Below are 26,920 nucleotides of genomic sequence, written 5' to 3'. Positions count from 1 at the left end.
ATTCCCTTTAGGTCCCTCAATGTTGTCCCTCCATCTTCGTCTTGGTCTTCCTATAGGTCTCTTACCATCAGGTTTCCCAACAAGAATCCTGTGAACTCCTCTTTCCTCTCCCATTCGTGCCACATGGCCTGCCCACCTAAGTCTTCTTGATTTAATTATTCTAAATATAATATATTTAGCATATACTGTGCTAAAGACAAAAACGTGTCCTAGGAGTTTTTGTGAAAGCACAAGAGAAAGCTTGGATGAATGAAAGCCTAATTCAGGATTGGATCAAGCGTGTGTGGCAGACCTGGAGCACTTTTAAACATGCTCGTAATGGACAGTTTCCATGGCTATACAACCCCTGCAGTTAAGCATCTTCTAGATTAAAAAAAGACTGACCTAGTGTTAATTCCTGGAGGCTTAACATCAGTTTTGCAACCCCTTGTGTATAAATCGGCCTTTCAAAACTGCTCTAAAGGAACAATATACGAGGCGTATTCGGAAAGTAAGTACCGAAATGGTGTAAAAAATGAAGTAAAATAGTTTCGTACCTTTTTTTTATTTGCATTGCATTCTACAGACCTTAAACTACTTTTCTACGTAGTTTCCACCATTGTTCAAGCATTTGTCGTAGCGTGGCACAAGTTCTTGTATCCCATCATCATAGAATGTTCCCGCCTGTGACAAAAGCCGTCGAAGCACTGACCAGCAAGAAATTACTTCTGATGAAGAAAGAAATGGTAGTCACTTGAGGCCAAGTCAGGGCTGTTGGCGGATGAACAAATTTTTCCCAGCCTAATGACGTGATGACATTTTGAGTTTGTTGGGTCGTATGCGGACGAGCATTGTCGTAAAGCAACACAATGCCTTCCCTAAGCAATCTGTCTCTTTTGTTTTGAATTGCACGACACAGCCGGATTAATTTGTCACAGCAGGCATCTTTGTTGGGGGTCTGTCCTCTAGGCAAGAATTCAACCATTCTTGCATTGAGAAAACAAATCACAGACCGGACTTCACAGTCGGCGGGCCGATTGATTTTCTTGAACATTTCAAACCTTCAGAAAACTACGAAGAAAAAGCATGACCTGGTCCCATGTGTGCCTGTGGCTAACGGACGAAGGACGTCAGCGAGAACTCACACGGTAGCGACTGCATCGCAACAGTGGAAATATTTGCAAACTGTACTTACTTTAAGAATACGCCTCGTACAAATTGGATATCCTCAAAACACCACTAGTTTACACCAGGGGGGAAAATTAAGCATTCTGATGTTAACCTCCTTTTGTCAGTGGGTTAAAAATGCATGGTCCTGCATTTCACCCATGTTGGTGGAGAAGAGTTTCAAAAAGTGTTCCATATCGAACAAACTCGATGGGACAGAAGATGACTACATATGGGACAGTGATACAGGGGAAGCAAGCTCTGATGATGACAGCAGTGGAGAAGAGTAGTTGTAAGTGCAAAAGGTTTTTGTGTCTTTTGATTTGAAATAAAATTCCACATTTCTGCTAAAGTGTGCTATTTCTTCTTTGTACACAAATAAGGTATCACTCAATAGAGGTATAATGCACAAAACATATGCAGAAATACTGTTTACAAGCAAATTAAGGGAAGTGTAAGATTGAATAGTGTCATGAATTTCTTTTTGCATTTCCCTTTTCTGAAATCCAGGTGGTTTCTGTGGTCCGTGGGCACCATTAAAATGACACCCTGTATATATTGTATATATGAATTATTTTGGGGGATGAGCTGGAGTGACCAACAAACACATGTCAACTATTCAACATGCTACCGGAAGAATGAAAAAATTCTGCCAGTGTTTGCTAGAACTTAGTGGAGAGCCTACTCAAAAGGGTAAATACTGTAATAACAGCAATGGGTATTTATTTACTGTTATTTTTGGCTCCCATCTACTTGTAATTTAGTAGAATTAGGTTGAATGCTGAAAGTTAACACAGGAAAATAATAACACATGAATAAAATAGAAAACATTCTATGTTCTGCTTGAATACTATAGTTTACATTTTTTCCTTGTAAATGAACAGATTAACGTCCTTTTCAGTTGAAAAATAAAACATATAAATGCATTCATACAATGCACACATACTTGCATATAGTACCACATCTTGCATTTATTTCATCAACACTTCGCTTACACACTCAAACATGTTCTCAGATTAACACTGCAGTATTTGCTTATGATTATTATTTCTCAATTTTGTGAAACAACACTTGAAACCCACATGGAACAAAAAAGAATGATCAAAACCACTGCAGTCCTATGAAGTACCTTGATTTTCTTTGATGAAAAACAGTCATTGTTAAAAATGTTTGATAAAATAACGTTAGATGCTTGTGGCAACAGCCATAGTTGTCATCAGCGTTGACTCATCCTCTTGCAATGGCTGTTTTTCCAGATTCTTCACACGTCGTGGTTGCTACGTGAAAATTCCTGTTCACTAACTGGTGCCACACAACTGCACCTTTTATGTCCGAACAGCTGAAAGTTTAAAAGAGCTATGTTCCTATTTCACTTCATTAACATAAGCATCCAATTCCGCATCTAGTTCCTTTGCAGTTGGTACTTTCCTGTTCTGGTTCCTTGCACCTCCCCGCCCTCCAGCACCTCGACCACCTGAGAAAACAATAACAGCACGTCGTTACTTATTTATGTTTGTGTCCAGTACCAGAACATAGCTCCTGCATATAAAAGAAGCTTATTCTATAATGTGGATGAGCCATACAGAAATGCATTGATTACATCAAAATTATATCTTCGTACAGGTGCATCTCCATTATGCCAGTGGCCCGACCAATCGACTTTCCCAAATTCAACGGACGTCCCTAAAACCACTGCGTAGGAGACATGCACAAGTTGAGTTCCATGCCTACTACTGTGCTGTTGCTACAGCAATGTCTGTTGAAGCGTGGAAACTGCAGGCTGTCACTTCTAGTCAGCGCGTGTTGTGGCATCAAGTTCAACACACATCTTTACTCTGTTGAATGAAAATCTGTGTAAATTTGCAATGTGAATTGACAATGAGGATGAGTTATAAAATTAGCTGCAAAGAGCTTCAAAACTAGACCAAGATTGTATTTATAGGATTACCCAACACTAAGAAAAAGCTGTTTCACAATATTGGTTGATTTATTTTAAAAAAAACTGAAAATTAAGAATTGTATTTAAAAGATTTCAACCTGTACTGTATTTTTTATATTTGAATAAGCTAAATTTTAATGTAGGCCTACAGGTTAATTTTTAACTGAAGTCCAAACTCTAGTATACATAAGTTAATCTGATAGTAGTAAGAGTCCTCTCCAATGGCGTAGTAGGAATGTTGTCATGTAATCAAGGGGTTTCAGGTTCAATACTTAATGGTTTACACTTTAAACTGTAAATACACTAGACTCTTGTAATCCGGCCCTCATTAGTCTGCCCTCTCAGTTGTCCGGCCCACATCCGGCCTGTAGTCACTCAATCAGAAATGATGAGCACAACAATGAATTATCGTGTTCAACAATGTTGTTAGTTAAAAATGTTAAACAATGCTATACATACGTACAGTATTTGAAATTGTGACTTTCTTACAGTCAAGTTCAGTACAAACTATGGTTTCTAAAAGGAAACACGTAAAGTACAGCGTGTATAGTCCCTGTGTGTTTAAACTACATAGTAGTACGTAATTTCAGACCCTCTCAATAATCCGGCGAATCTGGCACCCATATGTGCAAGGAATGGCCGGATTAGTGAGAGTCTAGTGTACAGTATCTCAAAATAAATATAGCACAAATGAAGTTAATGAACTTTATATTAGACGATGTCGTCAGTTTAAGTGTCTAGTACATGTGTGGCGAAGAGTTCAAACTTTTTCTGTATGACAAGTTGCAATTTGGAAACACTACTGACTAGTCCTGAAATCCACAATCATAGTAGAGGATGGTCATGATACATTTCTATTAATGTTGTAACTTGCATGCTCGTCCACTCCACAATAAAAAGTTGAACAAAAAAGACCAATCCTTTATTAACCACTCTGTGCCACCTCCAATTCCTTTGAAGTAGACTGCTACTCGCTTGCTTGGAATTGACATGCCAAACTGGCACAGGCTGACAACACACATGGCAATGTTGACGAGCATAGTGGGGATGCACCTTAAGGTTATACACAGATACTTAACATTCACTTTTACACAGATGGAGGGAGAGGAAAGATGTAGTCAGGAATACGAGGATGGTGGCAGTTGCCACAGAAATTATTAGAACTTGATGCAAAAACCAGTTTCGTGGATAAGTGAGCACTTCATTTCTGCATCTTAATATACTGCAATAACAATAATTCAAATGGAAAATTGCTTTTGAAACTTTAAAGACCCCTTAATCACTGAGTGGTGCATTTCGTGGACATACATTAGATTTTATGGTAAGATATGCACTTACACCAGGCATTCAATCCTCCATGAGCAAGTACTTCCACAGATGCTCGACAAACTATCTACAAATGTGCTGCTCTGTGGAATCTCCTCACCCTGGTTGAAGGAAAGTACACATTGAATGGTAGGTTCACTCCATCCACTGACAGAGCATTTTCACTAGTCTCCTATTGAAAACCTGACTGCATAGAGGAAAGTTCACAGATGGCATTGTGTGAAAATAAATCTTTGTATCAATGTCTTTGAAGTGTTGAGTGAATATAGAAACTCTCTCTGAATCAGTTAGGCTTTGGCATGGTTGTCTACAATGGAAGTGAACCCAGAAGACCTTACAATAGAAACAGACATCCTGCGACATGCAACAGCGAAAGCAACAAAATATTCACAGACACTGTGTAATTACAAAAATCACAGCATATCTTATACTGTGAACCCATATTTGCAAGTGGCCCACTTGCAGTGTCTGAAGCAGGAGTGGCAAACATTGCTTCACAAACGTGCTGCTGCCTGGTGTAAAACACATCTCTTACTGCAGGATGTAGCATATCCTCACTAAATGTATCACAGACAGTCTACAAATGCAGAGACCTTTAAGAGTACTAATTAAGAAATCTTACGAAACAGTGTCTTGCATCTATTCACAGTATAAGAGACATAAAAGAAACTTATATAATACACTGTAAATAAGCAAAGCATAAATTATAAAATCTACAACATTCCCGTAGAAGCAGCTACAACTGCAAAAACAGTCAAGAAATTTTATACCTAACACCTCCTTTGTAAAGTATGTGACAGTTTTAAGAAATTACGTTCACATCATACTACACATGAAGGCTATTCAGGAAGCAACCACTGGTTGGCTACAATAAGAAAATGGCCAGCGAAGATCTCACTTTCAAATGTAAAATCTTGCAGAACAACAATAAGTATGTTGCAGACATAGTTATGAACATTTGAGTGGTTATTCACATTGACGAATTTCCCCTGCACATTCTTTCAGATGAAGTTACTTTCTGAATAGCCTTCGTGCCTTTCATAAGATGTTTAAGATTCCTCTACACTGCTTTTTTTTTTTTTATATATATTACTGTTTTCATAAACCTACAGTGCCATGCAAATGTTCAACATTTGTTTTTTGTGATATCTTTTTCCACACTTCATAGATTCAATGATATTTTTATATGTTGGGTGAGGATTAACAAAAAGTATACATTCAATGAAATAATAGAGGCTAATCACGATATGGAAGATAGAAAAGTAAGTGGATTGAATATCATTACAGTCTCTTGAATAAATCAGCAATCTCAAGTAACTGCTCATTAGGTCATGTTAATATATCAAAATCCATGCATGCACAAAGTACCCATAATTGTGCTTTAATGGATCTCTTGCACAACTAATTTATGGTAAGGAATTTTTAGGAGAAACGTAGATGAGCACTGAAGAATGCTTGGAATATTTGAGAAGTGTAAGCAAATTTTGGCGCAAAATCAGAAAGCAGGTTATGTAAGAAACAGGTGGTAGATCATTTTGTACTATTTACAAAATTATTAAAAATCTTTATTATATTATTTCAACCTGGGAAAAAACAAACAAAAAAAAACAACTTATTCTTACCATTGTAAGACGAACGCTTTCAGCATCAATCCAATCACCAAACCAGTCATCAGTATCAACACACTCAAGAACTTGGTTTCAAAGCCATTAGCAACGTTCATGCATGGCATGACGTCGATCACCGAGTGAGAGATCTTGCCCATTCTTCCTTCAGCTTCGGAGGCTGTGGGGCATCTCAGAGTCGGCTATGGGCAGCACTGTGTGCTGCCCATGCCAATCCCAGCCTATCTTCCAGATACATTTCTCGGGGGAAATAACAATGCAGGGAGTAGTCACCATCTGTGGACATTGAAGAGATTGAAGTGGGCAAGTGGAGCACCAGGCATTGGACCCGGAGCCAGTGGAACAATGTGCTGTGAACCAAAGAGAGCAAGCACCTTTTCTTTCATATGGACAGTGAGAACAATGTCCCACATTGCAAAGGTAAAAGGTATGCCCCTGAGTACCAACTGCCCACCGTAAAGTGATGTTGTGAGTGCTTCTCTGCATTTGGGATTCATCCCCTCCACCGTATCGAGGGCAACATGGACGAGTATATGTACAGGGACATTGTTGCGAATGTCACGTACCCATTCGTTCATCATCATGTGGGTCAAGGATTCATCCTGCAGGACAACCAACTGAAACAATGATTGGGAATCGCCCGAGGAGAGGACCGACCACCATCACATGACTTGCATGCAGTGGCCATGCCAGAGTCTGAACTTGAATCCCATTCAGCATATGTGGGACGAGTTGGAGCGACACCTCAAGCACAAGTCAGCCAAGAATGCCAATGAGAAGTTCGCCCAGCTGAAGGAAGAATGGGGCAAGATCCCTCAGTCTGTGATCCAATCCATGCCATGCAGGCTATGGTTCCTGCTAAGAACTTTGAAACAAAGTACTAGACCATATTCATACCGGTGACCAGTTTGGTGATTGTTGCTCAAAACTTTCATGTGTTACAGTGATAAGAATAAAAATGTCATTTTTTTGCCAGGTTGAAAAATCGAACAAAGATTTTAATAATTATGTAAATAGTATGAAATGATCTATCACTCCTTGATACGGATGCATCTATCTTGCTCCCCAACATACAAAAAATTCACTTGAATCTATGAAGTTTGAAAAAAGTTATTGCACAAAAACACAATGTTGATAAACTTGTGGAATGAGAGACTTTTAAAGGATATTTATCAGCAAAAGTTTACGTATAGGATGGCCATGTCTGTGCATTTTAAGTAGAGATGTTCATTTTAAATCAACTTGCTCACCCACACTCAAGTCTTTCGGAGGGTGGATCTGTCCTCATGAGGGTCATCCTCCAGATGACAAACACCTCTGTGAAGGCTCAGTATTCCAGGGGGGAGAAAAGCACAATGTTGTACCTAATGTATCCATCTGCCATGATGCTTGTAGCTCAAGCGTGCAACAACTGAACCTTTGATGATTTTTAGTTATTTAGCATGGCTTTTCTGCCATTTTTGGCAACCACCGATGATTGGAATGAGTGATGATATGATGGAATTGATGAAGGGACATTCAATAAGAACAGCCCATGCCAGGATTCAAACCTGTGACCTTTGCAGCCATAGTATGCTGTGCTAACCACTCAGCCACGGAGCTCAGCTAACAACCGAACCTAACCTGTATTGGATGAAGATTTTCTTCGTTCCTTTTAGCTGCATATCTCATCTGCAAGGTTCACCCTCACGTTTTCATCTTGCCATCACCCTTGCGACTCATAACTCACCCCCACAACTCACTCAAGCCCTCACCCTCACAAGTCTTCTGGAGGGTGTGAGGTCTGCCCTCATGGGTGTCTCACAAACTAGCAGAGCTTGGTGGATTTGATAGATTTACCAAAAACAATGGCTCCATGAAACATCAACGTGACATGGAAGTAACAAATGTTAAGACAAACTTTCCTCAATTTGAATACCTAACAAATAGTAGTTTAGCACATTATTTTCATCGCCTCATTCAATCTCAACAATCTTGATTTTTTTAATCTTTGGAAGTTTTCAAGTTGCAAATAGATGAATTGCCTGTTCAGTGTTTATCTGCTGTGCAGGACTGACATCAGAAAGGTTCTTGTAACCGTGGGTTAAGTTCTAGTTTCAGCATGTGTAGAAATCTAATGATCAAAGTGCTGATGAATATTATCTCGACCCTCCACTGACACTTGAATTAGAGGAATCTTAAAAGCTCAACACTGCCTGTACCACAGATTAGGCAATTTGGTGATATTCCACTTACCAATGAGTCTCAGGTATGGCATTGTGTTAGAAACATTGTTTTTGTATCATCTCCTCTTGGGTACTGAAGAGCAAATGAAAAAGATGAAATTAATGCCACTACATTATATGGTATATTTTGGGAAATAATTTGATTTTTCTAAGAAAAACAATATTAAAAATTACGATCTTTTTGGTACTACGATCATGCTGCTACTTCCATTAAAGGTTACATTCTCATAAAACTTCAGTATCTTTTCTCTGACATTCTCGGCAGCATTTTATTGTGGTGTGTGCAGAGCTTGCACTGATTCAGCACATCAATTGCATGTGTAATGCAATTGGAAAACATCACAAAATGAACAATCACATAGTTTACAAGGATGGTGTTACAAAATAGTCACTAACTAGCTGAAAAGCAAATATGTAGTAAAAATGGTTGAAAAATATGCAAGTATTCAAATTTGCAAAGCAAAAACAGCAAATGAAATGCACTAAGAGGAGTAACACATTTATTACAAAAACTATATAAAACAGGACAACTTTTGTAATTAAATTTTTGTGCAATTACCTTTCATTCTTAATGAAATGTGTACACCAATGCCATAACAGGCCTCAACACCCTACAATATGCACAAAATATAAAGCCACATTTGATACTGGAAATTATCTGGAACAAGTTGCCTGATCCTATGCACACCATATATTAATTGGGAAGTTAGTTATTCTCAATGATGCATCCAATCCAAGAGAAAAGTTGGGAAGAAGTCTCAAATGCAATGTGTATGTAGCGTATGTTTTGTTACATGCCACACATACTTTAAAAATTAGCTAGGAGATACAAAAAATGTAATTTACAATACATTACAGACATCATACTTAATACGTAAGTTCTCCACAAGTAGAATTACAGCAAGTAACTATTAGAAAGCATGGGAAGGAATAGAGTCTGGACAGGTGAAGACCAGTTTCAAAAATTTACCATTTTTCTAGTTGAGAAACAAACTTGTAAGTTCATTGCGTACTGTCAAAGAAAATGTAAAAAAAATATTCCAGCCAAGCACAATTTGTGAACAAAAGCAGAACTTTCCAGTAGGAAGTCAAAAACAAAATATTTAATATGAAAGGTGGCAACAGTGAATCCAGTAAGCCGAAGGAAGAATTCCAAGTTTTCCCAATAAAAATGTTACAGGTTTGTTGTTTGTTTGTTTGTTTGATTAAAAAAATTGGGTGTGTCCGCATATATGGGCCTTTTGCACCCTTCCGTGTCGATTAACCTTTTGCCGCCCAAACATCTCGAACGAGATACCCAAATGTAACTCTCACTGTCCCAAGCATCTCGATCAAGATGCTGTGTCAAGGTCGTAGTTTTTACGTTATAAGTTTTATACTTTTGGCTAGAATTTCGATTTTATTTTTTTATATTGTTCTTAACACATGTATTTAACAGAAATGGTTTTTTGCATTTTTTTTTTGTCTTCATGAAAATGGAGGGGAAAAGGTACTTCTCTTTTGCGACTCATTTCAACGTCAAATTTTTGCTGACAAAGGAAGACCGGCTTTGTTGTTCTAAAGCAATGCTCTTCACTCCCTCCTGCTAAATGCATTCGAAGGAAGCTTGTTTATCAGTATCCGATGTCAAAATGAAAGTTTTCCGTGAGGGTGCAAGCAGGGGGTGGGGGAGGGGGAAGACTGGTTGTTGAATCTGCCTTGTGAGAATGGAATTTCGAAGCGCGCTGAAGGAAACCTTTGTTTTTTTAGCACAAGTGTCCACAAGTGGCAACAGGGGTTACCCAGCATTGTCTAAAAATAGAATTTCAAGCAGCTGCAAGAATTGGTGCTCATTTTTCACTACGTTGTAGCTTTTCGTCCGTGAATGTTGTGCGTAGGTGTAGTTTTGTGCGAAAGTGCAAGGACATTTTTTGGGTGGTGGCAATTTTTTAAAATAATTTTTGGGGTTTTTCTCCCTTCCCCCTACATATATATGCCAAATTTGCATAAATTTTGCATTTTGACATTTTTTTTCGGGGGGCGGGGGGAAACACCATTTTTTTAAAGAAAAGTATTTTTTAGGGGATTTCCCCCCTTTCCCCCTCCATATGTACACCGAATGTGCATAAATTATATATTGTCTGAATCTGTGATTCATTCTGCGTACAACGGTATATCTTTCATATCTCTAGGGCATTTAGTTTCTGAGCTATAGTCATTTCAATGTAACTCTGCATTTTGAAGCTTGAATCAGTCACGTGGCGACCATTCCTTTTGGGTGTACAACTCAAGTTACATTGGTCATATGATAATAATGCAAATATTTTTGTGTTCCTTACATGTCAGCGATAATTTCTATGTGCATTTTGAACTTTTCATATCCTTTTTTCGGGGGGGGGGGGGGGGGGAGAAACCCCATTTTTTTAAAAAAAAGTATTTTCAGGGGATTTACCCCCTTTCCCCCTCCATATATACACCAAATGTGCATAAATTATATATCTTCTGAATCTGCGATTCATTCTGCATACAACGGTATATCGTTCATATCTCCAGGGCAAATAGTCTCTGAGCTAAAGTCATTTCAAGGTACCGCTGCATTTTGAAGCTTGAATCAGTGGCGTGCCGACCATTCCTTTTGGGGGTACAACTCAAGTTACATTGGTCATATGATAATAATGCAGATTTTTTTGTGTTCCTTACATGTTAGCGATCATTTCCATGTGCATGTCGACACTGTCATGTACTTTTTTCTTGAGGGGAGGGTGGGGGAACAAAAAAAAATTTCCCGACATTTTGGAATTTTGAGAGTTAGCCCCTCCCCCCACCACATATATGCTGAATTTGCAAAAATTAATATGGTCTGAATCTCTGGTTCATTCCACGTACAACGGTATATCACTCATCTCTCTAGGGCAATTAGCCTCCGATCTACACTCATTTAATTGAAACTCTGCATTTTGCTCAAAATCGGCTCGGGACAGAGAGGCTTACATGTGAAAAAGGCCTTGGGGGCAAAAGGTTAAAAAAGGGGTGCAAAATGCACCTTGGAAAAGGTTAAAAAAAAGCAGGTTGTAAATGGACCTGCATAGGACAAGCACGACATTAAAAAATGTAAGGATAGTTCAAAAAGTACCTCAGAAACAGTAGAAGAGGCCAGCTTTTCTTAAAAAGCTAAAAGCATTGGCTAAAACACTGTCACAGTCTCCCAACATAGATGACAAATTGTTGAGAAAGTTAAAACCCTGTCTGAGGTAATTCAAATCTATACATTCAAGAAGAATGTGCTGAACACTTAAAAACAACGTTGCAAGTACGACACAATGGAGGGTCCAGCCCTTGCAGCAAACGATGATGTGCGAGACAGCTGTGTCTGATTCGGAACCATGTTAAAGTGAGGGGGGCTTGTTAGCTCAGGGCTTACTCCCCTCCCTTTTCTCATCCCATTCTGCCTGCCATGTTTCAAGAACAGAACTCAAAACATTCTGCAGGTCCCCAGCTGGCAGAAAGTGAATGAGAACGACAGCGTTCACCTTGAAGTCCACATGACTAGGGATCCAACAGAAGCGAACTTCAGCTCTGGCTCACAAGGACAATAGCCATCGAAAGATACACTGGATTACAGGATGTCTGGAATTCGGCAATTCCACTCCGGAGCACATTGGTGGAATCTGTATATAAAAGGACTGTCTTCGGGGTGTGAATATCAGCAAAACCCAATTCCTTTAGAACTGCATACAGTTCTGCCGTGTAGATGGAACAGGCAGGGTGTAGAGCAAAACTGTAACAACAACAAAGGTGCATCCCACTGATTTGGACAGACCCATGTAAAACACATTAAAATTGGGGTACCAAAATCAAAGTTCTAAAAACCTCTGCTGGTATTCTTCCATTGGTGTATCTGTCTTTGGGAGGGCAGTTTAGAGACAAGTCAATCGAAGGTGCATGAAACTCCAACGTTGGGAGATGCCAAGCAGATCACTGTCAACACCAAGTGTTGGCAGGATCTCATCTGTATGAACACAAAAATGGTCTAATGGCAAGAGATGTAGCAGGTGCTTAGCCTGCCTTCTTTCGTCGGAGATAGTGTGATATTATGGATGCGAGGGCATCAAGTGAATATGGAGTAAGTAATTCAGTATAAGCCGCTGTCTTCGGAGAGACAGTGTTGGCTCAGATACCTTGAAGTACAAACTGGCAACTGGACTCTTGCAAAATGCACTGGAACACGAACTAATACCAGCGTGATGAACAGTGTCGAGCATTTGAAGCCAAGATGGATAGGCGGACGAATAGACAACACAGCCATAAGCGAGCCTACACTTGATAAATGAATGGTACATGCAAAGCAGTACCGTTTATCAGCACCCCAAGATATATATGACCTAAAATGCATAGAAGGTTGAGAACCCTCGTAAGATAACTTAAGCTGACAAAGGTGACATTGCAAGGTTAATTTCTTATCGAAAATGAGGCCAAGAAATCAAATCCCATTCATGAAATGCAGGGACGATCTCCCCATGTACAGGTCAGGAACAAAATGGCAGGGACGTTTATGACAAAAATGAAAGCACACACATTTCTCGAATGAACACTCAACCAAACTGTTTATAGACAGTTGGAGCTGACGGGAAGCTGGCACCAGATTCCGTGAGCGACAAAAGATCGAGAAGTCGTTCACATAGAGGAGACAGGGGTATGAATGTTTGCCATAATGCTGTTCACAGCTATGGCAAACAGTCACACTAGGTACACTGCCCTGCAGGACACATTCTCCTGTAGGTGAAGGTCCAAAAAGGAGTTCCCAGCATGTACGCGAAAATATCGATCTGATAAAATGTTTTGAACAAAGTATGCCATGTGGTCATGGACACCCCAAGAGTAGAGCTGCTTGAGTATAAGTAATTAACTTAAAATTAAATTCATAGGTCTCCTGCAATTGCAGTTTGACTATTTTGATAAGCCAAAACCATGTATCTAGAAATCTCTCGACAACACCCCCCACCCCTCTTATATTTTTCAATGAAACAAATGCTTTCAGAATGAAGTTGATAATGTGGAAAATCAAAGCAAATTTCCAGTGGTTTACTTTGGAACATAAATGAGATTAACTTAATGGTGTGGTCAGATAACACGGTTACGATGTCACAGGGCATAGAAAGTTGCAGATAAAGCAGAAGGATCCATAATTGGATGTATTTAAATGTTATTGGGAACCTAATGCACGTACTTGAGGTGTCACCAAAAAGAGATTCAATAGCAATAAGCAAAATGGCAGTGATACATTTCCACAAGTTTTAGCACCATCATTAAACAAGCTGAATTTATTTGAAGATTCAATTATTTTCACACCGAAATGTACACATGCAAAAACTAGATTTATGGTCATAATCACAATGAAGCTGGTGAAGTATAAAATAGACTAGCCAAAGAACTAAAATTTACTCATAGTCCAAATGTTCCTGCATTATAAAGATACATAACTTTTCATAATGCATATAAGGTACAGATTTGCGTAGTAATAAAAAAGACGACCTGATCGATTCAGTTATGCATAAAACTGAAAAATTAGTCTTATTGCGTGACTTGTGGCTGCTAATTTTAAACAATGGAATGCAGCTAGAGATACACTTCAAAACAAGGCTATGTGAGGGAAGAATGGACAATTAACACAGGCTACAGGAAAGCTTGAAGCTCAAATACTACAAACACAGAGAAGATAAATCATGGCAAACCTCGGCCTCCACGTCCTCCTCCTCCACCTCGACTTGTACCTCTACCTCTTGTGAATCCGGAACCACCCAACCGGCCAGTGCCTCGCACAGCTGATGGAATCTCTGAGGTTGCTAGTTGGATGTTCATCGGTCGACCTGTGGAAGATCACATGCGTTACTCAAATTCAACACGTTATTAAAATGAAGAATTGATACTTGATAATTCAATCCTCAAATGTGACAAAGTTATCTTGGTAAAGTGTAGGGATGGGACCGATTAATTGGTACTCTATCGGTATCAGCTGATATAGGCATATCGGTGTATCGGTATAATTACCGATTATTTTAATAATAACCCTCAGCGCGACAGCCCTTGAGAGCCTTGGCTTAGCTACCGACTGCTGGTCTCCCTCCCACACTGTTCCTCCGTCACCTGTTATAGCGTGGAGATCTTAGACCAGTATTGGGGTGACGGGTGGTCAGCCCGACGAACCCCCAGACGTTGCAGGTCTTCACGACCGGGTTACCGCTCACTCATTCGGAGCTCCCCAATTTCCTCACGATGGTGGGTTGCCACCGGCCCTATACGTAAGCCGAATAAATTCCGACCAGAACCGGATTCGAACCTACGCCGTCCCGCAGCGAACGATCTCAAGACGAGTGAACGCCTTAACCCGGCTACGGAGGACGACTCCGATTATTTTACCTATCCGATATATCGATAAATATATGATCATTTAGTGCAAAATTCTCTCATTTTGTTGTGATTTTTATGGATAATCTCTGTGCCCTACTTTATAAAAAAGTAAATGTGTAAATATGCAACTCCTTTTGCACTGCAGTCACCTTGAAGCACACATATATCTTAATATATATATATATATATATATAGGTCAATGAACCTTTCAGGTTTTTCAAGGACCATTTCTAATTTTATATCGGATTGGTAGAATATCGGTTATCGGTATTGGTAAATTTTATATCGGTACTTTATCGGTATCGGCCCATCCCTAGTGAAGTGGTTCCCAGGTCATTGCGGAAATGAGATTTGTCGTCTCAGAATTTTCTCCAAAACTGTGCTCAGTACCACGAGAGAATTTATTCGTAAGTTAATCTGGGTGTTAATGCCTCAGCCAACAACTGGAAAGTTCAACTCTAGCCAAATCATTCCATAATCTACAGCATGTAATCTTTCTGAATAGAGAAACAACCGACTCATTGTTCCAATAGATTTTGAATTACAGTGAATGATTTTAAGTTTCATGTGATTCAGTCATGCTTTTACCACCATGATGCGGGAACAAAGTTTCCTTGATTTCCTGTATCCTGAATTGCTGCACTAGGCCAAAAAGATAAACATACACACACATGCAGTAAAATTGGCTGAGAATTGACATTGCTACCAATGTGGATAGAGAAGAATTTAAAATATGCTTACAACCTACAGTTCTCCACTTCATACTTGCTAATGTTTTGAAAACCTGATGCTTTCTTTTTTTTCAAGGCACACTGAATGTTGTTTGGTCACATATTACACAGCTTCAAATGTGGATCTTGGCTGTTGGTATTTTTTTAAACATTCGCAACCACCAAGTGGTGAGCTAAAGGTTAAGTATTATGCAAAGGAAAGATAGCTTATACTAACCATCCAATGGGACACCATTGTACTGCTTCATAGCCTTTATAGCATCTGCTCTTCTTTCGAAGATAACGTCAGCCGATCCTAAAGATCTCCCTGATCTATCATAGTGAACTGCAGCAGAACGCAATGGACCAAATTCTGCAAACAGCTCCTATCAGAGATAAAAGAAGCAAGTTAGTTTCCTGTAAAATTTTCATTAAATAGACATATGGTAATGCACAAAAGCTTTACATGAATGGACAAGCCAAACAATTTAAATAAAAAAAACCATTTTTTCCCTTTAAAAAAAAAAGAGAACATGTCTTTTGAGTAATCTTATGGAATTCTTCACTACTGAAAGCTACGTCTGTCCAAATTAGACGAAAGTGTTCTCTTCAGCTTATTTACCGAAAGAAATGCAACTAAAACTTGTAATGGAAGCATTTCACATTAATATCTGATAGGACACTGCTTTTATTTAAAACTAATAAATTTATTAGATATGCAGATAAGGCTATTCAATGAATTAATGCTGAAGAATGTATTAACACTGATTAATAATAGCATACCTCTTTATTAATATGGCAAATGTCAGCTACATATTACTTATTGAAAACATGAAATATACTAGGAGTTTACTAAATAGCTTATTATTCTAAATTATGCACTAACTGGTACATGAGAAGCAGGGAGTGAAGAATGACAACAATTATGACTGCATCTTGTTACAAAATAATAATAATAATTGAATAAGCAATTCATACATCTGCCTGTGAACAAGTACCAGACCATTTGTATTGTAATTAGAGTAGATGCAAACTACTGGATCCTCAAAAATGCTACATTCTGTATGCAATCAGATACATATTGATTAAATTACACCGGCTGATGCAGAGATAACACTTTATTTTCATATGTTTAATAATTACTGATCTTTAAAAACAAAGTTGAACATTGTTTGCATCTTAAACATACCACACTTCTGAACTTTCCTTAAGATGTTACGAAAAACAGGACAGACCATCTATGAAAAACATGCCAACATTTTTTTACATTACAAGGTAGCATTTGAAGTACAGCAGTACAGAAAATGCTTCCATTTAAAGTAAGTATGACTAACAAAGTTATGTTTTTGGTATCACAAAAGCACAGAAAGTTACCTGAATATCCGAATCCGATACTCCAAAATCTAAATTTGAGACAAGCAGCTTTATCGGTCCAGGGGTTGAGGTTACTATGCCACGCCCTGCAGATTTTCCACCATAGCCATCAAACATATCATGCTGCCACCTACTGTTGATGTCTCCCTAAAAGAAAGAAGTAACGAATAAACTCAGTTTCTATTATTTTAAAAAATTGCACTATGTATCACATTAATATGTTAGAAAGTAATAATATTAATATGTTCTGCTGCCTGTACATAATACTTAGTGTAGCTTCCTATGAGGCCTGTTACACATATGTTGCAGGCAGGAAAGAGAAGCATGACTCAATCTAGGTGATAGGTTTGTTCACACTGCTACAACTCAAAACAGGGCACAGAACAACACAACACCATTATCCACAAGAAGTTGTAATAACTAAGGAAAAGAACATTCGGCCAAAAGCGTTTGCGCATCTTCGCCACCATTCTCAGGGCAGTGTTGCCAGGTCAGACTTGGAAAAACCGGGAGATTGATCCTTGGGAAACCAGGATAGGTATGTGCACTGGGGGACAAGGGCAATGGACATCTGCAGATTTTTTTCCAGGGGGGAGGGGAAAGAGGCATATTACCCCATGATAGTGTTGCCCCTTCAGAAAACAACACTTGAATTGGAAATTATCATGTTCCAGCAACCCTATCATAATAATTAAATTGCTGTGACTGAAATCAAATTTGTGTGTCTGAAATAATATATACTTCTAGGTTGACATTCATTTTCCAGGGATGGGGTCCAAGGTCTGGCGTTCATCCCTGCACACCCTTCTGGACACCCATGCCCGTATATAATTTTAAAGAAAATTAAGTATTTTCAAGCCAGTGAAAGTTCCAAGCAACTACAGGGAAGGGGGATGCATTATTTCCTTTGCAATTGAACTATCCTGCTTTGCTCTCAGCAAAGTTCTTGTTATTAACACTCTCACATGCTTTATAGTTCCATGGCAGTTTATTAGGGAAATCTGAAAAATCAATAGCCCTGGCGACTCTTTGTTCAGTCCATGCTGAAGCGTGATGTGGTTCTGTGCAAGATCTTTTCCTTGCGGTTTCCACTATAATAGCAAATAGTAGATCTGTTAACTTTCCCTCATGCCACATTAACCCTAGCAATACCAAGGTATTTTTTGTTACACGGATTACCAAGGCCTCAGTGGCCTATGAATGAAAGTTCAATTGAACTGGACTGATGTGTGTTTTCTGTCATTTGTACACATAACTAATTAGACACTACTTTCATGTTTTGTTATGGATTATACATGAAAGATAAATTACATAATGATTTTTAAGTAATTATAGTAAATCACTGAAACATTTATTACTTTTCTTCAATTACAATGTTGATACTTGGAACAATGCTTAAACTGTGTAAAATTCTAGCAAAGTTATCTTTTCTCTTTTTCTACTACCCATACATTCATTATTTCGAATTATTACTATAGTTTAGCAATTAAATATTACCTCTCATGCATTGAAATACCTTTAAAACATCATTGCGAAATCTTTCCTTAGAATTACCAAGGTGTGGGCCTTTGAAGCCCATAAACAATATCAACGAAATAAAGTAACTTTTTAATGAACATTTTCTGGAAAAATCACGTGATGTCATTCCTATTTTATTATGAATTTTTACATTGATGGATATACATGGAATACGCAAAAAATTAATCTGTGGGCCTGAGAGCTCCCCTTGGTATTGGTAGGGTAAACTACACTGCAAGATAATGTATTTGCAATACATTGCTAAAATTTTAAAAACATTTCCTGTTAAATAGTAATCCACTAAAGAGTATGACAAATATTTCAGGTCCAAGTTCAGCTTGTGCAAGGAGTTTTACAAGTTAAACAGGAGTATGAGGAATATGACTGTAGAAGTAAGTTTGAAGATCAGAAAACCATTCTGTACATTTTCAAGACACAAAGCAGTAATTTGTGAGGAATTATATCATAAAAATTAAGTTGCACAAGTACCTACAAGTTTTTTTCTTCTTTAAACCGTGGGAGATGAATGGAAGTCCTACGGGAATCAAACGTAATCTCAGACATTCCATGTGAAACTGGACAAACACAACTAACCTTATTTTTATTCAAAGTATCAATTACATGTGAAATGGGGAAAATATGAGGATGGAATTATTAATACAAACATTAGATTAATGACATTCATTCTAATTCATTTATTATTTCTATATTGTAAGCCCTCAAGTATCCTACTTCATTTCTGAAACAAACCTTAGTTTAAAGAATCTATTTATGGTAATTTTCATAGCCTTTGAATTGATCCATAATCCTAAATGTGCATATCACACCAGTCACAAAGTTCGTCACACCCATCGCAGGCAAAAAATGTTTATAAAAAGTATGTAGTAATATTTTTAGAAACAAAAAGCATCTAAATGTCGAGTAAAGTTTGCTTTGAGCAAATAAAATTGTTTCAGTAAACAGACATATTTCAGTTTCAGATAGACTGAGGAAGGTCTTATAAAGTCATGTCTCAGAAGTGTCGCACATCTGAATGTCACATATGTCACAATGGAATTGCCCATCTACTTTATATGTACACACACAAGGAAACAATTACGATGCTAATAACACCTAACCGACTCAAGCATGTAAAAGCAGAATAAAAGATCTGATCCGCACAAAACATTCAGTAGATAAGCAGAAAACTTTTCAGTATGTACTTGTGCAGAATTTGATCATGTACAAAACACATATATACCATGACAAACATCAAGAGTACAGAAATAAGAACCTAGGGCCATTAGAGTAGAATAATTTTATCATTCCACGTACATGTTCCCAGTGAGCAGCTTTTAAGTTGACTGCTTTCAACTGTATTGCGCACATGCCTTCTTCATGATTGTGACAAAGATGTTGCGAGACTTTCTCGAATTTTGTTCAGAACTATACATGTTAGTGTTACTATTTATACACTAAGTAGATTAGGACTCGATGGTGAAGTACCTTAGTATTTCCACACTTTCCTTCTTCTGCACATGTATACATGCTATCTGGTTTACTGCTCTCTCTCACAGATATATATGAAAATTACAGGAAAATTCGAAGTTGTCAGACTTCTTTTTTTGCTTTACTTGCATGCCTGCATTGGTCTTTTATTTCTATTATATGTAATGAATGTATTACATATCATGCAAAAAATAAAATGCTTCAGAGTGGTGAGTGCAACCCACTATTCAGAGCACAGATTTTCACATATTATAACTTACTGCAACTTCCAAATATGGAATTAGTTTCAAACTAAAAGAAAATCATTGTCCAAAAATAACCACATTTACTTTGAAAATATGAATATCGGAATCCTGTTGCATAGTTGGAGAGGCAAAAAGGATATTTGTGAATGTATCAGCATCCATGTGACCAGCATTTGTTAAACTTGTCAATCGTAGATTACTTTCACCTTTTCTTTGTAACAAAGATAAAAATTGCATGTTACTTCTAACAGCATTAAATCTAACAAAAAATCAACAAGCTAACAATAAAAAAACTTTCCAAATATTCATAAACAATGCAAAATTTCCCACTTTCTCACAGGTGCATGGAGGGTGACCAGCACCATAAGAAAATTAATCTGATGTCTTAGTAATTTTACATTTTTGTTAGGTTAGGCACACACTGGTGTTGTTAGCCACGTGATATGCAGGTTTTTAAAGTTTGTGTGTTCATACAAATGGCATGGAAATACCATTTCGGTAAATGTACGGTATATCACACACACATTAAAATCTGATATTTTGTGTTTTGCATGGTTCGTACTTACCAATTGTGTATTGCGGATCATAGTTCAAGGTGTCAATATGCTTTTTACACGAAAAGAAGTTTCGTAACACACAATATGGCAGGCTGAATTTGACTAGCGTAGTGGGTATACAGTGTTTCCAAACCTTCTTCACCGAAAAATACCTACTAGCGTGACTGTCATGTGCAAATTGTACATTATGCACGGGTAGCTGACAGATAGCCCCACGAAAAATTCACACATAGCCCCACGAACAATTTCCTATAAGGTTAGATTAGGTTTGGCAAGCATAGTTAAAAAAAAGGGGTTGGAAACACTTACAGGGGGTTATGTCGTCACATCCGCTTCACGTTGGAAAAGCAATGGCAATTGTGAGTCGGTGAGATATTTATCTTGCAAAATACATGATTTCCCGGTCAAATAGATTCTACGATGAAAGAAAATACCTTGACCAACATTAGACCCCTTAGAGAAACTGATTTCTGTAAGAAGCTTCTTCTGTAAAATTGAAGAAATGTGCATCCGTTATACCCAACTTTTACCCGGAAATCATTTTCTGTAGCATTGTTGAGGTTCGGGAATGTAGTTTTTATCCTTTTCAACGCCAATTCATGTTTTCTTCTGGGAAAATCTCTCTCCGACACGGAATAGCTGTTGCTGCCATTTACTTTCTGCACATGAACACAATGTTCCGTGTTTTAGATGATGTAATCCCCAATAAGTGTTGCAAACCACACCATGTTTTTGCAAGAAGATGATGTGTCTAGGATGCATCGTGAAGTTTCTTAACTATGTTTGCCTAACCTAACCTTACTGGAAATGGTTTGTGAGGCTAACGAGGTATTACCATGAATTTCCAATCTGGCCACAAAATTAGGTATTTTTCGGTGAATAAGGTTGAACCACGGTACTAGTTTACTATCCTTCGGACACATTTATTTATTCCTACAGAAGAAACTACTTACCGTAATAAGTTCCTGTAGCATTGTCGAACATCGGGAAGGTGTTTTGTGTGATTTGGGAATGTTTCAGAGCTGAAATTCATGTTGTTCTTTGAAAATTAATTCTCCGACGGAGCTAGCGTTTGGCGCGTACATCTTCCGACACCATGACGTTCGTACACCTTCGTACACCATCACCTTTGTACACCGTCGTGACTATCATGATGGGTCGTGATTGTGTTTTGTTGATATGCAGTGTTTCGAACTGTCTGCGTTTGCGACGAGCGTTAGAACGGTGAAACAGGAGGTAGAAGAATCGTTAAGGTATAATGTAACAATACAGGGAATTTATCCAATTTGTTTGAAATTTGGGATAGTTACTAATTTGGGCCTCGTAATCACGAATCTGCACTTAAAATTTGGTGCTCACGTATAAATTTGGCGTTTATTTGGGGGCAGGTGAATCCGGCCAATTTCTAACATGCCCTTAACAGGGAGTCTATAGATATAGGCGGGGCCGCGATAGCGGTTGGGGGCGGATGGTCGATTACCCCAGGGGCGGAGCCCGGAACTGGCGGGAAATTTGGAAATCGAGTGTGTGGAAATAAGAACTTAATTGAGATTATTTTGCTATTTCCACGTGTGAGCGCCAAATTTTAACTGCAGATACGTGATTACGGGACCAAAATTAGTGAGTATACCGAATTTCAAACAAAATGAAGAAATTCCCGGTATTGTAAAATCACTCCTTAAAATTTGTTGTCTGGAATTTCTTGGGTTCCGAAGGTTGAAACACTGCATAACAATTGAAAATCGAGAAAAGAGAAGGCCGATGCGTCATTATTTACGACGGTATCCGCGCCATATTGTGTGTGAGGCAAGCGGAAAGGTAGGAGAAAGAAGTACTCGTAATGTGAAAAATTGCTATTAGTTTGATCAAAGCAACGTCAATAAACCTTCAGGAATGTTCCGCGAGGCAGATACGTAAGTACGAATGTCAAAAATTTGACAAAAGACAAGCACGACGCGTGATTATGTTAGGTGTACTCGGCATATTGTGTCTGAGGCAAGAAGTACTGGTAATGTGAAAAATTGGAATTAATTTCATGAAAACAACGTTAATACACCTTCAGGAATGTTCCACGAAGCACATACGTAAGTAAGAATGTAAAAAATTGACGAAACGAAAAAAATAGGGGTGTCCGAAGGATAGTAAATTTTTACCATCTGATATTCCCCGGACACCTATAATTTCTTAGTTTGTCAATTTTTGACATTTGTACTTACCTATCTTCTTCACGGAACATTCTTTAAGGTGTATTCACGTTTATTTTTTTTTATAAAAGTAATTGCAATTATTCACATTACAAGTACTTCTTTCTTGTAGTCTTTTCACTTGCCTGAGACAAAATATGGCGCGTACACCTTCCTACATAATCGCGCATCGTGCTTGTGTTTTGTCGATTTTCATTCGTTAAGCAGTGTTTGAACCTTCGGAACCTAAGAAATACCCGCGAACAAAGCTCATCTGATCTAATTTTTTTTATATATATATATATATATATATATATATATATATATAAAAAAAAAATCTCATTGTTTTTCTAAGAAAATTGTAACGTTTTTCGAGGCACTATCCGTGCATGGTTTTTGCAGCTATCCATCCCGGAATCAGTGGGAAATTTAAACTAAAAAATTATTTTAGTTTGAAATTTTTGAGTCCAAATTTCCCACAGATTCTGGGCTCCGCCCATGGGGTAATTGACCTACTGCCCCCTACCGTGGCCCCGCCTCCACTCCGGCTCCCCAGCTTTCTCTAAAGAGTCCCTGTTAAAGGCATGTTAGAAATTGGCCGGAGCCCCGAACGGAAAACTATGGAAAACTACCTGAATTTCACCATGCATCCACTACACGTCATATTAGACATATACCCAGAGCCCATTCCTTCTAACGAGTAGCTTACATTCACTGCCACATTTTCGACATTCCTTTCTTCACGATCCAGTGTTCAATTAAATTAAAAAATCCACTGGATCTTCCACACCTGGTACGAATTTCACCATGCATCCACAACACGTCATGTTTCTAACTTTCATTGCAATCACAGACAGTTCGAAACACTGGATACCCACTGAACATGAACAAAACACAATCACGACGCGTGACGATTTATACGAAGGTGTACGAGCCAAACGCTATTGTCAGTCTGAGAATAAATTTTCAACAAAGTACCTGAATTGGTAAAAATTTACTATCCTTCGGACACCCCTATTTTTTTCGTTTCGTCAATTTTTGACGTTCTTACTTATGTATGTGCTTCGCGGAACATTCCTGAAGGTGTATTAACGTTGTTTTCATGAAATTAATTCCAATTTTTCACATTACCAGTACGTCTTGCCTCAAACATAATATGCCGAGTACACCTTCCTACATAATCACGCGTCGTGCTTGTGTTTTGTCAAATTTTTGACATTCGTACTTACGTATCTGCCTCGCGGAACATTCCTGAAGGTTTATTGACGTTGCTTTGATCAAACTAATAGCAATTTTTCACATTACGAGTACTTCTTTCTCCTACCTTTCAGTTTGCCTCACACACAATATGGCGCGGATACCGTCGTAAATAATGACGCGTCGGGATGACGCATCGGCCTTCTCTTTTCTCGATTTTCAATTGTCATGCAGTGTTTCAACCTTCGGAACCCAAGAAATGCCCGACAACAAATTTTAAGGAGCGATTTTACAATACCGGGAATTTCTTCATTTTGTTTGAAATTCGGTATACTCACCAATTTTGGCCCCGTAATCACGTATCTGCAGTTAAAATTTCGCGCTCACACGTGGAAATAGCAAAATAATCTCAATTAAGTTCGTATTTCCACACCCTCGATTTCCGAATTTCCCGCCGGTTCCGGGCTCCGCCCCTGGGGTAATCGACTTACCGCCCCCAACCGCTATCGCGGCCCCGCCTGTTTCTATAGACTCCCTGTTAAGGGCATGTTAGAAATTGGCCAGATTCACCTGCCCCCAAATAAGCGCCAGCAGTTAAAATTTGGCGCTCACACGTGCAAATAGCAAAATAATCTCAATTAAGTTCGTATTTCCACATCCTCGATTTCCGAATTTCCCGCCGGTTCCGGGCTCCGCCCCTGGGGTAATCGACTTACCGCCCCCAACCGCTATCGCGGCCCCGCCTCCGCTCCGCTCCGGCTACCCGCCTGTTTCTATAGACTCCCTGTTAAGGGCATGTTAGAAATTGGCCAGATTCACCTGCCCCCAAATAAGCGCCAGCAGTTAAAATTTGGCGCTCACACGTGCAAATAGCAAAATAATCTCAATTAAGTTCGTATTTCCACATCCTCGATTTCCGAATTTCCCGCCGGTTCCGGGCTCCGCCCCTGGGGTAATCGACTTACCGCCCCCAACCGCTATCGCGGCCCCGCCTCCGCTCCGCTCCGGCTACCCGCCTGTTTCTATAGACTCCCTGTTAAGGGCATGTTAGAAATTGGCCAGATTCACCTGCCCCCAAATAAGCGCCAGCAGTTAAAATTTGGCGCTCACACGTGCAAATAGCAAAATAATCTCAATTAAGTTCGTATTTCCACATCCTCGATTTCCGAATTTCCCGCCGGTTCCGGGCTCCGCCCCTGGGGTAATCGACTTACCGCCCCCAACCGCTATCGCGGCCCCGCCTCCGCTCCGCTCCGGCTACCCGCCTGTTTCTATAGACTCCCTGTTAAGGGCATGTTAGAAATTGGCCGGATTCACCTGCCCCCAAATAAACTGCAAATTTATACGTAAGCGCCAAATTTTAAGTGCAGATTCGTGATTACAAGGCCCAAAATCAGAAACTTCACGGAATCCTCCACACCCGGTACAAACTTAATCACACATCCAGCAAACGTCATTCTTCTACCTCCCGTTTCACGTTCTAACGCTAGTCGCAAACGCAGACAGTTCGAAACACTGCATATCAACAAAACACAATCACGACCCGTCATGATAGTCACGACGGTGTACGAAGGTGATGGTGTACGAAGGTGTACGAACGTGATGTTGTCGGAAGATGTACGCGCCAAACGCTATCTCCGTCGGAGAATTAATTTTCAACGAACAACATAAATTTCAACTCTGAAACATTCCCAAATCACACAAAACACCTTCCCGATGTTCGACAATGCTACAGGAACTTATTACGGTAAGTAGTTTCTTCTGTAAAAATAAATAAATGTGTCCGAAGGATAGTAAATTAGTACCCCTGAATTTCTGCTATGAAACATTCCCACATGACACAAAACACCTTCCAGATGTTAGACAAAGCTATAGGAATTTATTACCGTAAGTAGTTTCTTCTGCAAAAATGAAGAAATCTGTCCGGGAATATAAGATAAGTACCATGTAAAAAAAATGTGAAATAAATTATTTCTAGGTGTCTCCACTATACGGAACTAGTACCGATTTCTGTAAGTACTCTCTTCTGTAAAAAGTAAGAAATCAGTCTCCACTATACGGAACTCTTACCAAAAAAGGAATTGGGTAATACTTTCGGAACCAAAAATCAGTTATTTTTGGTTTCTGCATTTGAAAGAAAAGCTTATGTCATGCAAGACCTTGAAATATACATATTAAACATAAACGGACTTTCCGAGGGCGGGGGTACATTGTCACCAGCCGAGATTGTAGAACAAAAGTGAGGGGAAATTCCCCTTCGCCAGGTGCAAATTTTTTGCCCTTGGAATGGATGCATACTTTTAGTTTTATATACAATACATCCTAGCTTCGAAAGAAGTTTACTGGAATTTCAAATACCACAATGAGAATAATTTCGCGCTGAAATTAATCTCTTCCATCATGATCATTAGATATCCAGCTCGTGACACATGGGTGCGCATGAGTGTTTTATGCAATGAAATTACAACAGCTGTTAATGCCTACATTTAAGTCAATAAAATTTGGCTGTCGGTTGTGAATTTTACACACACATACTTCACCATAAGCATGTAGGGCAGAAATAAAATATGAAAGCCGGTTACTGGTAGTTCACCAAAAGTATGTTTTTACCTTATCTTGTAGACAATTAATTGTATAAATGGGGTTCATACTCACCCTTGTGTAAGGAGCTGGTCGTCCTGACCCAACATTACCACCTCTTCTAGTACGGATGGGTCCTCCACCTCCTCGCGAGCTTCCTCTACCACCGCCGCCTCCACGACGAGCACCTCTTGGAAAGCCTCTGCCTCTACGTCCACCGCGGCCTCCTTTGTCTCGATTTTGCCTGATAATATCGTCAAGACTAAGCTCTAACTTATCTACCATGTTTCTATATCCTCAACTCGATTCAGGGGAGAAAAATATGCCGAACCGAATATACAATCACGATTTACCGTAGGGGCACGCCACAACTCTACGGTCACAACACTAGCCTAAGACAAATGGCGGTCCCGCGTCACA

At 39.0% G+C, this 26,920-nt stretch overlaps 1 protein-coding gene across 2 annotated transcripts; it reads right to left on the bottom strand.

The window, feature by feature from the left end:
- Positions 1–1,962: 1,962 nt before the first annotated feature.
- On the bottom strand, positions 1,963–26,920 carry Ref1 (RNA and export factor binding protein 1). Of its 2 annotated transcripts, XM_083135890.1 has the most exons (6): positions 26,576–26,920; positions 16,733–16,879; positions 15,597–15,744; positions 13,973–14,107; positions 8,272–8,334; positions 1,963–2,620 (listed from the first exon to the last, which is right to left on the bottom strand). In XM_083135890.1, the coding sequence occupies exons 1-5, from the start codon at positions 26,783–26,785 to the stop codon at positions 8,318–8,320; spliced, it is 657 nt and encodes a 218-aa protein (XP_082992016.1). In that variant the 5' UTR covers positions 26,786–26,920; the 3' UTR covers positions 1,963–2,620; positions 8,272–8,317. The 2 variants fall into 2 exon arrangements, with proteins under 2 accessions (XP_082992016.1, XP_082992015.1); XM_083135889.1 differs by lacking the exon at positions 8,272–8,334 and having other exon boundaries at positions 1,964–2,620.

This window comes from Lepisma saccharinum, chromosome 14 (genome assembly GCF_977018435.1).
Source record: "Lepisma saccharinum chromosome 14, izLepSacc3.1, whole genome shotgun sequence".
Classification (NCBI taxonomy): Eukaryota; Metazoa; Arthropoda; class Insecta; order Zygentoma; family Lepismatidae; genus Lepisma; species Lepisma saccharinum.
Note: the sequence above shows the minus strand (reverse complement) of the source record. Positions and strands in the feature narration are given on the sequence as shown.